Source organism: Motacilla alba, chromosome Z, assembly GCF_015832195.1.
Source record: "Motacilla alba alba isolate MOTALB_02 chromosome Z, Motacilla_alba_V1.0_pri, whole genome shotgun sequence".
Classification (NCBI taxonomy): Eukaryota; Metazoa; Chordata; class Aves; order Passeriformes; family Motacillidae; genus Motacilla; species Motacilla alba.
The window spans coordinates 41,478,159-41,496,400 of NC_052046.1; the positions used below are offsets into that span (position 1 = coordinate 41,478,159).

Here is an 18,242-nt window from a genome sequence, read left to right on the forward strand (position 1 = left end):
GTAAGCAGCAGCAGCTCTCAACAGGGCAAAGAGAGCAAGTTTCCCTTCCACTGATACTTAAACTTAATGAAGGGCTATTCAAATAGTTCTCAAGTCTAGTTTCTATTAATGAAATGTAAAGACAAGAGCCTAGGGAGGGGAATGTCATTATCCTGTGGATCATTATTTGTGTTAATGGAATAGATTGATTAATCACGTATATGAAAATTTTAGTTCATCTTTTAGTAAGCGCAAGATAAACAAATGTGGGCTTTTGCTAACTTTGAATATTAGCACATTATACCTGAAGTTTCTTCTGTGTTGCTTATGCAATGTGGTCGAGCATCTTGAGTACAAGCTTCATTCTAGAAACAACACAGTTGAAATTAATAAATCTGGAAAATTACTCTAGGAAACAGGAAGAAACAAAGCATGTCAAATGCTGAAGATCCAAAAAGTCCAATCACATCATCATTATTTCATTTGTCAGCTTTCACTTCTAGCTGTTCTAGGCTGAAGAGTATTAGCCTAACAAGGACAAGAAGAAACACTGGGGAAATACAAAATTTATATGCAGCTTGTTGTCTGTATTGATAGTTTGTCAAAATAAATATATACTTCCTACAGCACAATTCTGTCAGAGATGACTCACACAATAAATTGTTCAGTGGCACTAAGAAAGCAGATTCCTACAACCCTTAACAAACCACTGAGTGCCAAATAAAAACACAAAGCTCTACAGCTCACCTATCCCTTCCCTTCTACAGCTTGTCCATTTAATAAAACCAGGAATTAATTGAACCAGGTGATTGAACCAGCTCTACTGCAAGCTGCCTTTTCTCATACTCTCTCTGCCAGGCCTGTAAGAGCAACATCATTCTTGCATGTTGTCCTAATATGAAATCAGCCTTGACACAGCAACCTGCTGCACTCAGGAAACAAGCTTCTATGCATCAGCTGTTCCAGTGTAACTACATGCTCACTGATCTCAGACAACACTAGTAACCCTGGGGAACTGCGAATGAACCTTTTCTCTCATGACAAAAATAAGGTAACTCTCATTTTTGGAGTTACTATTACTGTATTATTCCATTGCTGGAATACAGACACACAACCCGCTGCAAAGAAATGGATGTAAAGGACATATTGTTTACCCATAACAACATACATGATGATGATGACATAAATGATATAGATATATGTAAAAATATGCAAAATTTGTGTATGTCATATAATAATATGCATGTAAAGCTCTTAATTGTTTTTTTTTAATAAATGAGAAAGAGCATAACAAAGAATGCAGTTTCTTTTAAACAAAGAACATGCACCATCCAAGCAGTAACATTTTAACTTTATTTTAATGTAAACAAATATAACAGTAAGAGGTCACACTGAATGGATACAAGAATCCTAGGTAACTTCTTCCATCAAGACTTCTTAAAAATTCCTCCCAATTTTGCTACTGTGTATCACTTATTATTGAACCGTTCTAAACAGAGTTTGCAAAGATTAAGTTTGTCTGAAAGATTGTCTGGATATGCCCCCCGAAAAAGCAAGTTTTATTTACCAGCTGAAGTACCAGGTGTTTAGAATTGGTGAGTATATTTGCACTGAAAACCTCTTTACAGAATTTCAAAATCTGGGCACTTCTGGACTGTAATTAAGTTCTTGTTCTTTACCTGAGTAAAGTTGACTGTACATATATGGTGCTCAAGAGGACAAAGACTCTGCTCAGACAGTTCATCCACAGAACTTGGATTTGGACAATCTTCTAGTCCAAGGTGTGATTTTTCAGGTTTTGGTGATGCAGTTAGATGTCTTAAAGCTCCTGAATTTCCACAAGCATCTCTTTTCTGCTTTTCAGTTCTGCAAGGTATATATCTAGTTAATTTGAAACCAGATGAAGATGCCCTGTGCAAGTGCTAAATTCTGTGTTACAATGTATTTAATATGAATAATGTGTAATTACAGGGAAACAAAGTGCCTGTTTAAAGACTACATAATTGTACTAAACAGAATGCATAAGCTTTGAACAAATCTACATAAAGAATTTCACTAAAAGGCCTCTGTAACTTCACTAATGGAGACACTCCTACTGAAAGTATGACCAAGCAGGAAGCCTTATAAGCTTATTAACATTTCTAAATTAATCAACTCATTAACATTTCCTTGCAGTTTCATGAAAGACAGTTAAGCAGCAAGGTGATTACTAAATTCTGAAATAGAAAACAAAAGTTAATGTTCTAGCTCCAAAAACTGTAGCACAACATGTAAGGGAGAAAAACCTGAAGTCTAAACTGTACGCTATCTGTATAAACACATACATGGTGTCTGTGAGCACACTTTTTCCATTACAGTCGCATACTACACCTGAACTTCAGCTGCATATTTTAAGAGACAATAGGAATAAAGTCAGTATTAAATGATGAGTCTTCTTACCTCTCAGTTTTATCTACTTGTTTGGTAAGTTCCATACTTCCAGATGCAAAGACATGAAGAACTGAAGAATCACCTGCAACTTGTCTGATTGGTTCTGGTTCCACCTTCTGCATTTCTGCATTACCCCTCAGGGTTGTAAGATCTAAGTTTTATAAGAATAAAAATTAAAATATTGTCTTTGCAGTCTGCGGGTGTGTGTATATATATATTTGTATTACTTTATATATATAGTCTTATATAAATTAAAGTTTTGTAGTATGTTTATATAGACACATATACATGAATGTGCACAATGTATACTTGTGTCTTACATAAATAAGGCATATACACATATCTCATCTTGCCTTTCCTATTTTGCAAGTGGCATGAAGACAATTAAGAGTTTGAAGACTACCTTTTTTGCAAATGCTTTAAGAATAGAAAGCCAGTACTTTCCATCTCCTCTTCTACTTTTAATGGAAGGAAAAGACAGTAATAATAGGAAAAAGTACACTGTACTTGACTGTATTTCTGTAACTGGCAGTCCAGTAATTTAAGTGCCTTCCAGTTATTTTAATACCTGCAGAAAAAACCTGCTATTCAAATTTCATTTAATTTCATACTGAAAGGTATTCTCATGTATAAAACGATATCACAAATGGGTACCCTACGTTACAATGGCAATGTATCATCTGTGAACATGAATGGAAAGTGAAGACTTTCAGCTTTGTTTCATTTCATAAACAGATGTGAATCTATTGAATAACCATTTTCAGAGCCCTAGAATAAGAAACAGGCTTACCAGTTTGAATTTGCTCTAGTTGTTCCACAAGTACATTTGCACTAAGTATCTCCGGCATTATGTTTTCACTGGACCTCAGTATTGCAGAGGTTGGCTTGGGCTCCAGGTGTCCGCCTCCTGTCAATCTCATAGTATTCACCATAGGCAATGAGTTACCACTATAAGTAAAAGGACAGATGTCATCAATAGAGTCCCTGATTTTTGACAGTTAGTGAAGAGAAGATGTAAGAGATACGGGGTAGATCAGACAATGAAGACCTGAAATGCAGGCTGCAACTGCCAGAGAAGACAGAAAACTACCTGTCAGGATAAAATAAATAAAAATTATCTGTGAATAGAAACAGACAGGTATGCTGCAAACTAGTATGTTTCTAATGCAAAGGAATTTTTTAAAAAAATAAAAATTGAAATGTTTAAATAACAGAAGAGAAGGCCAGAAATCTAATACATATGACATGGTAGTAAGTTCTGGTTTAATAATATAATTAAACTGGATGCAAAATAAATTATCTTGGATTAAGATTTTTCAAAGAGCATAATCTCATACTTTGTTCAAGCAGTCAACAAGTTATATAGTCTTTCAAACAATACATGATCACCAGCAGATGTTTCTCTGAGAAAGTGTCCCACTAAGCTGTCTTGTAGCTCACAAATGCAAAAATTATTAATGATTAATCACTAAAACCATAATAATGGAAGATCAACTGGTTTCTTTCCATCCCTTTGCTCTAAATCTTTGATCTACACCACCACAGCAGCAGTGACACTTAAGCAATTTGCCTTGGTCTGATTAGCTGTCGAGAACTTTGCAAGAAAGAGCTTCATAATTAAGAGTGATATAGTATATCATTAGTTTGCTTTTTTTTTCTCCCTCTCTTCCCTGGGTAAACCAAATTTCATGAGAGAAAAACCAGTCACAGATACCCAAAATTATATACAAACACTTCATGAAAGTAGTAAGAAAGAAATGAGAGGAGTTTTTGCAGATTACATACTACATACATACATAAACTGAGAAACCTTTACTTAAGCAAGACTGCTTGCAAATTGATAAAAATTCGAGAAAGAGCCTAGCAAAAGTAAGCAGTGCCAGAGGATCTCTCTCACTAAAGAAAATGAAGTAGTAATTTAACCTGGTATCAGTAGCATCCATCTCTGAATATTCTTCTACACCTATTCTTGTGCCAGTGCTTTGATGCTCTACATTGATGTTGTTTACATCCTCAGAAGGCAACAATTCCATGACAGAAGTGTCTGAAGCAAGCAAATACTGACTAGAAGTTCTATTTTCTTTGGAGCAGGAGTGATTTACAACGCTATGAGCTGTGTCCAAGTCATCTTGAGCACGTAACATATGTGTCTGTTCTGGTTGTAACAATAAACAGAATGGAAAATTTCATTTAAAACACTCAGGTTTGGCAATTTCAAGACTCATTTAACAAAGTTTGTATTCTCCAAAGACACAGATTCAAATCCCAGATAAACAGAATCCTAAGAGAACACTTTTGTAGTAAGAACACAAAAACTAACATTCAGCAAATGAAAGCAGATAATAAATGCTACACAAAACCTGTAACAAACCCAGGTAATTTCAGGCTGTAGCTAGTTAGGATGCAAAGGCTATGCTTCACATTAAAGGTCTGAAAAGATCACTGGAAGTTAGAGTCATTTAAGCTTGATCCCTTTCTTTTGTCCAGTTTATGTGCCCAGATCAATTTAAACATGTGCTTCCTAAAGATCACAGAAACAACTTTCTAGCAGTGATACAGTTGGCAGTATTCAGTAGGGTGCCTGCTTCTTCCCATCCAACCTGCATTGGCTGGACTCACTACGTGTTACAATGCAACAGGACTAAAAACATAAAAGACTTTTGACCTCCTGCTATGAGCAGCATGTGGAAGAGCTTTGCAGCCACTACTCCATCCCTCCTTAGGTGGACCCAGAAAGCACAAGAGCAAGGCTTTGTCCCATAATCAGATCATACCTTCAGTGCTTGCTTTTAACTGGAAATTTGGATCACCCATGGCAAGTAAAGTCATAGCAGCTTCAGTGCTTCCATCATTAATTCCTGTGAAGTTGTTCACACACATCAAAAGTCACAAGCACATTAACCAGAACCCACTTATCCATATTCAAAAAGTATTTGACACTACTACCACCAATACAGTGAAGTACGTATTTTTTAAATTGACCTTATTTATGAATCAAAATGCTTGTAGGCAAGCAGCCATTCTCATCCAGCAAATTCAAACTACTGTTAAAACACTGAGCAGCAACATGACTGCCTTTAAGGGTGTACTGGATACAGGTGGCAAGGTGTTGGCAGCAGGGGCCTACCCTGGACACAGCCAGTTCTAGCTGACCCACTGCAGGACACAGCTGAGCCTGTCAAGATGGTGGCACCTTTGGAAACATATTTTAAGAAAGGGGGAAACGTGTATATCGGTAGCAAGTTAACAGGAAATATATAAGCAAGATTGTTTCATATCTACCTTTGTCCACATCTGGATTTTCATGTATGATTGTTTCCTTAAATACAAAGAAAAACAATATCAAAGTTCTATATAAAATGACCCCATAATTTTTATTTAATGCTTACATGTAAATTCTGTGCCCACAAGTTACCCTGGTTTTAAGGCTAACAATATTTACTAACAGTTTTCCCACAGGTGTGCCTCACATCTGTATGAGACAGGTACCAGTCTAATAAGCTACACCATTACATTCAGACACAGAAACAAGAGACTGCTGAAATAGCTTTGTATGACCAATGAAGCAAACAAAAGACATTCTTACAGCTGTTGAGGTGCTTTCTTCTTCCCTCTGTACTACTGGTTGGATAGAAGCACAAGTAAGACTTTCAGCATCTGTAGCCACCTGCACATCTGGGATATTCACAGATATTTCCAGCTGTAAAAGTAATTTTACAAGTATTTCAGTTCATCAGATGCAAAAGAAAATCTGTCAAATGCAAATTTTTATAAACCTCACATATTTAACAGATGTTCAACATCTAGAGAAATCCTTTGCAAAAATCATACCTTCTGATTTGAGAAGGAAGCAGTGGTATGAACAGAAGGCAGAACAGGTACTGCTACCTGTAGCTAAGTGGAAACATCAGACAACCTAAGGCCTTGTTTCTAGTCACTCACTTCTCCACTGAACTAAGTTATGCAGCTGAGATCTTTTACAGTGACTTTTTACCTCAAATGGGTTTTCTTAGTTTTTACTCTTTTTCTGCTTTTTAAGTCATCAGGACGCAAAAACGGTACAGACTTACTTCCAAAGCAAGATAGGGAATCAATATACAGACACACAGAAACATAACCACTCACCATTTCATCTATTTTTTTTCTTCCTCAGCCATGTATTTTCACTGAGAACTTCAGACATTTGACATTTTCAGAAATGAAGACTTGAAATTTGACAGTTTATGTTATTTCCAGGGAAGTTCTTACAGAAAACACTGCTCAATCTGGGTTGCTCTCAAAGGCTTGCACTTTACAGACTTTCGACTGACCTATTTAAATTTTACAACAGCTAGGTCCTTGGTGCTAACCACATTCCTCACTGGTACTCATGTCTCCTAAGCGTTAAACTAGGCAACTTGACTGTAATTCCCACACATTATATATACTCCACATCTCTGAAATCAAGGATTCAGCAAAAGTTTCCATACAGCAACTTTGCTGCCAATTATAATTCTAAAAATCCCTTTGTGTTTTGACTGAGCTTTAAATTATTCTGCTGTTTAAACTGGAGAAAGAAACAGCGTGATTCATTCAGGAGACAATAATAAGCAGGAATTCAATGGGCAAAGAGAGGAAGAGGACTAGCAGTAGTGGTATGAAAAAAAGCACTAGAAAGCAAAAAGCACTGTAGTGAAAAGAAAGTAGCGATGACAGGGAAAATAATAGAAAAATGTCTTCTTCTGGATGGTGTAAGATGATACAATGCACGATAAGCATGATACAAATGGTATGAAATAAACAATGAAGATTGTACTGGCCATCACTGGGATGAAGTTAATTTTCTTCATACCAGCCCACATAATGCTGTCTTTTGGATATTTAACTACAACACGGTTGGTAACACATCAGTGTTTTTGCTATTTCTGCACAACATCCAAGTTTTTTTCCTATTCTTTTACTCAGCAAGGAGGCCAGGGGTAAGCAAGAGGTCAGGAGAACACACAGCTAGCACAGCTGACCCAAGCTGATCAAAAAGGAATTCTGTATTGTATCATGACACGCTCAGCAACAAAAGCCCAGGGAAAGGAGGGAGAAGAGGAAGCCATTTGTGGTTAAGGCATTTGTCTTCAAAGTTACCCTTACATAGACTGAGGCCCTGATTTCCAGGAACTAACCTGACAATGGAAAGCAGCAAACAAATTCCTTATTTTGTTTTTCATTTACATGTGGCTTTTCCTTCATGTATGTAACTGTCTTCATATCAACAGAGAAATCTTCCGACCCTCCTAATCTCTCCTTGTCTCACAGGAAAAGGGAGTAAGCAAGCACATGTGTGTGTCTGGCTGTGGTCAGGTCAGCCTACCTGACAGTTAAAAGCTTCTTGGCAAGGGGGACATGACATACGGAAACATTTTCCTCATACCCTAATTTCCTAACATTCAAATATGAAATTGAAGTGCTCCATTTGATCCATCTTGGGCCTCAAAACACATGGACGAGCATCGAGTCTGGGCCTATATTCAATCCCAATAAACAAACTGGTGAGTTCCCTGCAGCAGACCTATTACCAGTTTGTAAACATAACTACATAACTGGAATTTAGGCTGTTGCAGTGTTAAGTTCAAAACCAAATGTATGTGCCAAGTAACATCTCTGCTACTCTTAACATCATTCTTAACTTGAACTTGGATAAAACCCACATACCCAGAGATACAATTAGAGTAAAATCTTTTTAAACAATCAGAACAAAATTACATATGCAGAACCCAGCTACACAATACCTCCTCCACGGTTTCCTGTATCTGCATAGGAATTGGTTTTGGAGATCGAAGACCTATAGGAACAAACACTGGAGCCTTGTTTACTTCCTCTGATGCAAAGCATTCATCTTCATCATCAAACTCAAATTCATCTGCCTCCTCATCCTCCTCCTCCTCCTCTTGAGAAGCCCGGAGGGTGACAAAGGTTATCTTTGAACTTCTGGGTTCCTTCCCAGATTTTCTTCTCTGTGTAGTTTTTAAACTTTTGTCTCTGGTAACACTCAGTTTAGCTTCTTGCCTTTGACTCCTCTTCTCACTGCAATCAGCCTCACATTCAGAGACAGAAGTAGCAGTTTTTGGCTCCAACACATGTTCTGGCAGTGCTGTCTGTTTTGATGATCTCCTGAACTGCCTTCTAAAGTACAGAACAAAACCAATGAAATCCAAGACCTTTCAAAGAGAGGAATACTAAAAATCAAAATAAACTCAATTAAAAAAAAAGTTATCATTGTCACCAGCAATGCAAACTATTTACTTCTTAACTTGATAGTGACAAAAAAGCATTTAATCAGAAATTTAATTTTGTCCTGTATACATAAGGTACTTAACTGCAAATATGTATTAAGCAGTTTCAAAATGCTAGAAATGCTCACAATTAAACTTGCAAGATACACGATTCTTTGATTAGAAAAGTATGAAATAATTTTAATTTTGAGGGATGTGGAAGTCACATACTTTTTAAGTCATAGGAACACTTCCAGTTGTCTTTTTGCTAAAGCTAGACTAGAAGCCCCAAACTATGATACTTTAATTGATCAGATTACTGTTTACAAACTGAAACTGTTAGGTGATAACTACTTATCTGCTTTGGTTTCTTAGACAGCATTCTCTTCAATAATCAGTTACCTACAATTTCCTCCTTCAAAATCATGGGCACAACCACTCAGAGGACCAGAAGCAACAACAAACTTTTCCCCCAAAACATCCTCCTTGGTAAACTGGTGGAGAGTGGAAGCAAATGGTAGCAGAGGACACTACTAGCAGAAAGTTTCTCTTTAGGTTAATCCCACAATGCCTGTGATCCCAAAAATGGGTACTCTTGTGTCCTCCCCTATAAAATCAGGAATTTCTGTTGAAAGCATGGGATTGATTGGTGAGAGTGCTGGCTGTATTCATTTTGTGAGAATACAGGCAGAGTAAGAGACAAAGGAGTATCTGCACATATCTGCTACGTTCAGATGGAAGACACAAAAACTGACACGCTGCATGCACTCACATTACACATGGTAGAACTATGGCCAATAATTATCAATCAACTGAGTTTCGTTTATAAAGCAAAACAGCTGTTTTACCTTGTGAGATTGCCTGAACACTTTTCCTGGGAGGTAGAAAGCTGAGAATCATTATCTTGCTCTACGTGTCTCTCACTCTCTGACAATATCCCCGGAGACTGGAGTGTAATGTCCTGCCTGATTCTCAGATGAGATGTTTCTTCAACATTCTCTACAAAACTGTGTTTCCTTGTAGCTTCTGAGAAGGATCCAGCTTCCACTGTACTACTGGAGTTTTCCTGAACAGAGGAGATTATTATTACCATATTAAGTGCCAAACATTTGTAACGGTTTTGGGACTTAAAGAACTTAGTTTGAGGATCTTGAGAATGTGCCCAGCTGTGATCTCTGATAACTTAGGATACTCTTCCTCATTGTCTTTAATTTGGGTTCTATAGCAGAGGTGTCATTAACTGGTATTACCTATGATACTTGAATTCGCAGTACTGCTGGTAGTTAATAGAGCAACATCATGCTCAATTTATCAAGAGCAACAACTCTTTAGAAGCTGGAAAGATGAATAATTTTCTAAAATTACCTATTAATTTAAAAAACAATTTGCAGGAACGATTTTTTTTCTGCTTTGGGAACAAGGTAGGAAGAAAAAACTATCATACTTTATATAAAAGCATGTAAATATTATTCAACATATACACAGACAAACATCAGCAACCACAGTTCTGTCAACTATGGATACTTGGCTAAAAGAATATGTTAACTAGAAGTTTTAGTCATCCATATAAAAAACAGGGAACATCAGATAAACTTTATCCAGTTATCACAGATTTAGACAGAGATGGAACTAGTCTGGACTAAGTTAGACCTGCTGAGCAAATATAAGAAGGTCTGAACTTTGTTCACACTCATTTTAATTTTTAAGTATACTAACACAGATTTTAGGTAGTATCTGAAGTTAGGTAATTGCCTTAATTTGCATTGTTCAATGAATAACAAATAGTAAATTATTTTTCAACACGTTAGCACATATTTATTATAATACAAATTTCTGATCATATAAACCATCAAACTTAAGACAACAGTGTATATATTAGGTATTTCCACAGGTTTTAAATTCTAATTTCATTTATTCAGCATTGTTTCCAATGGTGAATTCTAAAAAAATCAAATAACCACATTAACATTTTCCAGCCACATACTGCATTTCTGCACCACATATCTTTCTAAGAACTTGGGCGAAAGGACTGAGGTATAACTGGTTCAAATACATGATCAGCACTTACCCCTGATACACCTGTTTTTAATAACACCAAAAACTCTTCTTCATTTCTCTCAGTATTGTCCTCTTCTCTGTTTTCACACTCTTCACGATAATCTCTTTTCCTAGTAAGTCTCATTAGGTCTGGCCTCAGGTTCCAATGGGGTTCCCTTCCTCTCTGTTCACTTTCTTCTCCAGAACTTAATTTATCATTGGACCTACAAAAATATGTTTCATCTTTTACTTCCGAAGAACCAAAAAGTACACTCTCTAAGTTTGGCTTACTATCAGATATTTAGTACTTCTAGCTAGAAATCAACTTGTGTTTTGAATTTTTATTTGCTTAATTTGCTACATGTAAAAAAAAACATAAAAGAAGAAAAAAACACTGCATAAGGAAGATAATTTGTCTGCAGCAGTGGACCTTCCTGATTAGTTTTGGGAAAGATTTTAGGAAAGAAAAGAACATTAAATCAGATAGACTGGAAAGTGTCAGATATACCAACACAAGTCTCCAAAATCAAGCGCTATAGGAACACTATATTCACTTATTCCAGTGCTCAAGGTTCTACTGCTTTCAAAAAGGATACAATTCTTACATCTGTTCAAACAAGTTCAGATTGGTAAGACAGAAATCTTGGTCTTCTAAACTCATGGCTTGAGAAGAAGGGACTAAGAGTAATCCAGAAGAATACAATTTCGTCAGCCTCATGTCCATCCCTGGGAAAGCGAAGGAACAACTAAATCTGGAAACTACTTCCAGACATATGAGAAACAACCTAACTTGGAGTAGTGAGCATGGATTAGTAATGGGGAAGTTATGCTTGATCAACTTGATAACATATTTCAATGTAATGACTGGGTCAGTAAATAAAGGGAGAGCAGTAAATAGTGTCTGCCTGGACTCCAGTAAGGCTTGTTAACACTGCTGAACAATGTCTCTTCTAACATGCTGATAAGTGAGCTCATGAAGTATGGACTGAAAGTACATTAAAAATTGACTGAGTTGTCAGGTTCTGCGGTTTGTGATCAGTGACACAAACTCCAGTTGGAGACCAACAACCAACACTGTGCCGAATGGGTTAGTACTGTATCGACTCCTGTCCAGTATCTCCACAAGAAAATGATCTAGATAATGAAGCAGAGTGTAACCTCAGCAAGTTTACAGATTAGGCAGATGTAGAAGGAATTGCTTCCCAAGGACAGAGACGCCCGTTACACTGGCCTCCAGCGGCACCTGGAGAGGCTGGAGAAGTGGGCTATGGGAACCTCAGGAAGTTCAGCATGGAGAGATGCAAAGTCCTGCACCAGGGGAAGAACAGCCCAAGGCACCAGTGCATGCTGCAAGCCACCCAGATGGAAAGCAGCTTTGCAGAAAAGAACTCGGCTGTCCCGGTGGTCTCTGAGTTGAACATGAACCAGGAAAGTGCTGTGGCTGCACAGACAGGAAATGGTGACCTGGGCTGCAGCAGGAGAAGTGTTGCCAGCAGGCCAAGGGAGGGGATCCTTGCCCCTTGTTCAGCACTGATGAAGCCACACCTGGAGGACTGACCAGTTCTGAGCTCCCTGGTAGGGAGAGACCTGAATGCACTGGAGACAGCCCCTCAAAGGGTCACACGGATGGTAAAGGGCCGGAAGCATCTCTCCTATGACAAAAAGCTGAAGGAGCAGGAGAGAAGGCTCAGGGGGAGCCTTCTCTGAAGGATATGAAGAGATCCCTCTTCAACAGTTCCACAAAAACCCAAGGGGAGGGTGCAAACAGGACAGAGCCAGGCTCTTTCCAGGGGTGCCCAGTGACGGGATAAGAGACAATGGGCAAACAGTGCAAGACAGGAGGTTCCTTCTGAGCACCAGGAAATCCTGTTTCACTATGACAGTTACCAAGCACTGGCACAGGCTGCCCAGAGAGACTGCAGAGTCTCTATCCTTGGCAAGATTGAGAAGCTGTCTGGACACAGTATTGGGCAACCAGCTCCAGCTGCCTTGACTGGGGGGTTGGACCAGAAGACTTCTAGCAGACTCTTCCACCCTCAACCATTCCATGAGTCTGTGAAAGTCCACCATCATGGAAGATAAGAAGATTGTTAAGTAAGGCCCTTGTCTTGCTAGCACAAAGGCTCTGGGACATGATTTCAGCATAATTTATGGAAGAGATTTTAGAGAGTTTTAGAGACAGATGCAAAGAAGCTAATTCCAGAAAACAGCAAAATTTTAAAACAGATTTGGGACTGTGTACGTTAAGACTGAGCAAATGGTAGCTTATAACATATCCCAGAGCTGTCGCATGTAAGTGGCACTATCTGCCTCATACTGCACATACATTATAAGCATCATCACACAAAGTTCTACTACTGGAAAGAAAAATTGAAGAGACTCAGAATATATCTTAGGGAAACATAAAGTGAGCTCGCTGTCTTCTTGTCAGTTCTCAATTATAAGGGAGTGCAAATGGCATTGTTTAGTCTTTGGTCCACATTCATGGTGCACTGTACCCCAAGAATTTAGTAGTGAGAAATTCAGACAGCTAAACCCTGATTACTTGCTTCTACTCTCATCCATGAAGTATCTTCTAAAAAGGAAAATAGCCTTGGGGAAAAAAACCCTAATCCTGTTAAAAACTGTTATATTACTTAAGAACGCCACCTAGTGACTTGCACAGCACATAGCAGATAACAACTAGTACAGCTCAGAGCCTGTGCTTACAGAAGCAAGAGCTGTACAAAAACAACTGGACAAATGCACAAAATTTTTAAAGTACTGTCACAGCTTAACCACAGCTGACAAGTAAGTGCCATGCAGTCAGTCAGTCCCCAAACCCCAGGGAGGAGGAGAATTGGAAAGAAAAGGTAAACCTTGTGGGTTTAGATATGAACAGTTTAATAATCATAACAAAGTAAAATATAACGAAAAGGTGAGGCAGACACACAGACAGAGGGGAATTATACACAAGGAAACAAGTGATGCACAACTGCTCACTGCTTGCTGACTGACACCCAGTATAATGTTTTTGCACCCAGCCCGTCCCCAAGTAGTGTTCAGCATCTCCTGGACAGGTCCCTCCAGTTTATGGAGTGACCATGATGTTCGATGGTATGGAATATCCTTTTGGCCAGTTCACACCAGCTGTTCTGGCTGTGCTCCCTCTCAGCTGCTTATGCACCTACTCACTGGCCATGAGACACTGAAAAGTCCTCAACTCAGCGTAAGCACTGCTCAACAACAACTAAAATGTCAATGTGTTATCAATGTTATTCTCATATTGAATCCAAAACGCAGCACTGTACCAGCTAATAAGAAGAAAACAAACTCTACCCCAGCTGAAACCAAAATGAAAGATTTCTTTACCTGAAAACAGGTAACTTTACCTTTCTGTGGTATCCTGAATGCGTCCTATAGCATCTGCAGATAGACACTCTTCTTCCTCTCTTTTGACGTTATAATTTGGTGATTTTTTAGAAGAACAAAGCGTTCCTGATGTCATGCTTCTTGAATTTACGTCCAGATTGTCATTCTCAGCCAAATTTCCCACAAGCAACAATACCTCCATGTCATCCTTTGATTTGAGAAAAAAAACCCCAACAATATTAGCAAAGTATATAAAAGCATTTTACTTATTATTATAACAAAATATATCACCTGTAAAATAAAGTATTGCTAATTATGATCAAGTTGCTAACCTGAGATGAAACTTCATCTAAAAACTTCCAAGTAGTTTATGGTACCATCACTGCTCCTTGTTCCTCTAGGAAGGCATTTAGCTAATAAAAACAGACACTAAAACCTATATAGTCCTTCATGAGAAGCAACCAAGGAGCTCAGGAGAAACCCAGGAACAGGACACAGCATGCAGGTAACTATTCATATATCATGAATATGACTGAGATGTCAAAATCCAAGTGAAGTCTTTGTATGTCTTATCAATGTGTCACTAGCAGGATTTTGAAAAACCCTGTAATAGCATGCAAATACTGAACTGGAATTCTTACTAGGCTGAAATTAATTAATGCATTTACAACACCTTATTTAGAGGCCTTAAAAAAAACTAGTGTGGAACCAAGAATCAGTAAGTGCAGTCAGAAATAAAATCTCACTTTTGAGGAGAGAAGGTTTTCAGATTCTTCTGCCACAAGCAGATTCTCTCCATGATTCATTTCTTCTTCATTCGGGGCAGTAAGTTTTTGGACTACTGGAGATCCTTTTTTGCTGTATGTTCTTTCTAGGTTTGGTCTAGCTCTTGAAGACTCAATCCTTACAAGTTGTCCTGGATTCAGACCACTCAGCTTGCCTTCTTGGGAGGTAAGTTTTTCAGTACTGATGAATTTAAAGCAAACAAACAAAACCACAAAATACACACTTGACTTTGGCAGGGAGAGAAAAAAAGCACTTCTGCACTTAAGTTTTGAATTAACACTTACACGAGAGACTAACAGACTGCTTTGTTTAAGATTAATAAAATTATATTTTCAAATATATTTCTCCATTATGGTTAACCTTGGAGCAGAAATAACAAAATGTCTTTGTCAAGACATTTTTAACATAAAAAACAAGTCGTGTTGCTAACCATACCAACATCAAAGTATCAGCAGTCTAACACGCATTTAAGATCTTATTTTAACAACAGTGGCAGTAAAATAGAAGAACACATAAATGGACAAATGAAAGTCAAGTCTCTGACATTTTGCAAAATTTGTATGTTACATATCTTACACGTGTGATTACTACTTAAGCAAATACAGACCAAGTAATAAAAATCTTGGTCAGGAAGGCCAATGAGCTCATACACAAGTATGTTCCAGATAAATAATAATAAGGAGTGCAGCCAAAAAAAAAGTGCTCTGAAAACACTGGAAGAAGCTCTTTGTAGGCACTGAAAATGAAATATTGTAGAATGACAAAAGACAAGGAACAGAAGAATTGACATTTGCAAAGGTGTCTCATTATGCACAGAGAAAAGCTTTTCAAATGCTATTTTGCTAAACTCAAACCTCACCTGCTTTGTTCAGACAATAAGGTTTCAGAAATAGAGAACACCTGAGGCACGTCTTGCTGTTCCTGTTCCTCTTTGCTCAGTACATCTGCTTGACACAATACAGCTTCATTTTCACCCTTTAATTTACAGTAAAAGAAGCATGAAGAAAAATAGAAGTATATAAGTTTCTAAAACAGACATATATTTAATATACAAAAATAGAAATTATGCTATTTTCCCAATTGAAATAAAGGTAAGAATCATGTTATCATAATTCACTTTATATGCAGAAAGGAACAGAAGTCTTCATACTCCTGGGATACCTAGAGTTAAGTTCTTAAATACTGTGTGCACCCAAGCATTATGGGAAACACTTGTCTATTTAGTATTCAATAATTTCCCTAATACATGAAGCACTGTGGAAATAAGATACTTCAGCAAATGGAAAACCTGTGAAAACTGGACACTACAGAGGGCAGCGCAGACACACCCAAGCCACAATAACATAGCCTCAAGATCCAGAAGGCCTAATAAGCTTCATGTCTGTATTTGCCACACTGGTTCCACAAAGAAGCCCCTCAAACATGTCCTTCAACGCTTCAGGCCTGTGACAGCTTGAAAGAGGAGCATCAGACCTGCTCGGGTTCTACAGATTTGCCCAGTACAGAGTAGATGCATGTGCATAGTTCACAGGCCACAGGTCTAAAGCAGCCAAAGCTGAACCACAAGGAACTATCGCAGCTCGGGGTGAGCTGACTGGCACTCATGGGAGATGAGAGATGAATGTAGGACACAAGTACTTCTCATAGGCTCAATAACAAAACCAGCTATAACCACTCCAAAACATCAGCCACTCTTGCAAAATTTAGCTGTATTCCAAATCTAAGGCAACTCTACACAGATATCCCTACATCCATGACATTATTCATGTGCAACCCACAAAATAGTTACAGAGAACACATCACACTATAAATGGCTTTCGAGGATTTCCACATCTTTTACAAGTCCCTAGTAAAGTGTTCGTGGGGATACACGGTGTTATTTACTTGTATGAAATAGAGGAGTATCAGGTAGTGATGAAGCTAGTTAAAGATTATCAAATTATTAAAACCCCTTTTTTCATAAAAATAGCTGTCCTCTGCCTTCACTAGAGACATTACACTAGATTGCTCCACACAGACTGAATTCATCCAAACAGGAAAGATGAAATGAGAAAAAAAAGGTAATTCTTATGCATTTTTATTCTAGAGTTTGTATAAATGTGCATTTTTTCCTATCCTACAATTCAATCAAAAGCAGATAATTTGTAAAAAAATAATTATTACTTCAAGTTGTAGACCTCACTGATTTCATACCTACAATACCTCAGCTTACCAGGGTTTGGGAATTTTTAAAATTTAATATATTGTCTCAGCTTCAGGCAATGCAACTTCAATGTTTTCATTTCACTTCATAAAAGTGAACATGCAGTTCAAACCAACTTTGAAGGCAAGTCTTACTCTTATTAAGGCTTACCATGACAGTATTGTCAAACTCATCTTTTTGCTCTGCTTCAGGCTTTTTCTTGCTCTCATTTTCTGATATTTGTAACTCCTTCTTTCCAACAGTTCTTACCAAGTTTGGCTTGTACATCTTGTTCCTTGCCAGCTGAAGAGGTGGAAGAGGTGCATATTGATGTTCTTCTTGAGCACTGTTTGTGTCATCATTGCAAAGTTAAGACAGAAAAAATAATCCAAAACTTAGTACAAACACAAACACAGGTCCATTAGTATTACACGCAAAAACCACCGAGTTTTGAGAAGAAATCTCATGAACTAAAGCTTAGCTGAGTTTAAATTACAAACAACAGTTTGTTCCAGCGAAAATTTTGAAGCACCAGTCTTCTAAATACTTCCAACAACAGAATTAACTAACTCACTGAAGGTATTAACTTACTGACTAATTGTTGCTACAAAACCAAAGCAGTTTTCACATGGTTTTCTGATAAGCAAACTAGTATTTCCCTGCTCACATGAAATGAATCCAGTCTTATAAAGTGAATGCCCCTTAATGTCATGCTTAGCATAGAAGCTACTGAAATTGTAGTATCACTGGTGTTAAAACTATGAGAACAGAAATTTTGTGCAGTATTTTCATTTGACTATGTTTGCCAGATGGCAATCCACAGGAATAATAATTTCCTGGTAAAATTCTTTCATTGTTACAGTCAAGGATCAAAAGTAGGTAAGCCCTTACCCTGCAATAGTAGTAGAAATGTCATCTTGGCTAATTTCAGATAGGCAGAACTCCAGTTCACCATCCTCTGATGTTGAAAATGTTTTTGGGGACTTAGAACTTGGCCTCTCAGAAACCTCCTGAGAGCAAAGTGACTTCTCCTTTCCCAAGGATTCTAGAGTGTTTAAGACTTGACATTTTCCTGCTTTCTGAAAAATGTAAACACAAGAACTAGAAAAAGCTGTAATAATAAACCAAAAGGAGACTTTATGATGTTTATGAAGTTTGGTACTCACCACTCTCTGAAAACCTCAGAGAGTCTTTTTGCACTCTCCTACAAACTCCTCTGTAACTGCTCACTA

At 37.8% G+C, this 18,242-nt stretch overlaps 1 protein-coding gene across 5 annotated transcripts in view; it reads right to left on the reverse strand.

Moving 5' to 3' along the window:
- The window catches only part of BDP1 (B double prime 1, subunit of RNA polymerase III transcription initiation factor IIIB), a 53,630-nt gene that overhangs the window by 10,460 nt on the left and 24,928 nt on the right, over positions 1-18,242 (reverse strand). For 4 of the 5 annotated variants that reach the window (XR_005255160.1, XM_038123461.1, XM_038123462.1 and 1 more), the window contains exons 21-36: positions 17,902-18,089; positions 17,182-17,356; positions 15,688-15,803; positions 14,789-15,008; positions 14,063-14,250; positions 10,723-10,915; positions 9,503-9,720; positions 8,172-8,565; positions 5,996-6,109; positions 5,692-5,728; positions 5,184-5,267; positions 4,333-4,564; positions 3,200-3,357; positions 2,419-2,560; positions 1,659-1,845; positions 284-344 (exon numbers count right to left, since the gene is read on the reverse strand). Coding sequence is in view for 4 of the 5 variants with exons in the window: in XM_038123461.1 (XP_037979389.1) it covers positions 284-344; positions 1,659-1,845; positions 2,419-2,560; positions 3,200-3,357; positions 4,333-4,564; positions 5,184-5,267; positions 5,692-5,728; positions 5,996-6,109; positions 8,172-8,565; positions 9,503-9,720; positions 10,723-10,915; positions 14,063-14,250; positions 14,789-15,008; positions 15,688-15,803; positions 17,182-17,356; positions 17,902-18,089 (2,707 nt within the window). In the remaining variant the exon portion in view is untranslated. The remainder of the gene's footprint in view (positions 1-283; positions 345-1,658; positions 1,846-2,418; positions 2,561-3,199; positions 3,358-4,332; positions 4,565-5,183; positions 5,268-5,691; positions 5,729-5,995; positions 6,110-8,171; positions 8,566-9,502; positions 9,721-10,722; positions 10,916-14,062; positions 14,251-14,788; positions 15,009-15,687; positions 15,804-17,181; positions 17,357-17,901; positions 18,090-18,242) is intronic. The other variant, XM_038123464.1, reaches the window with a different exon arrangement.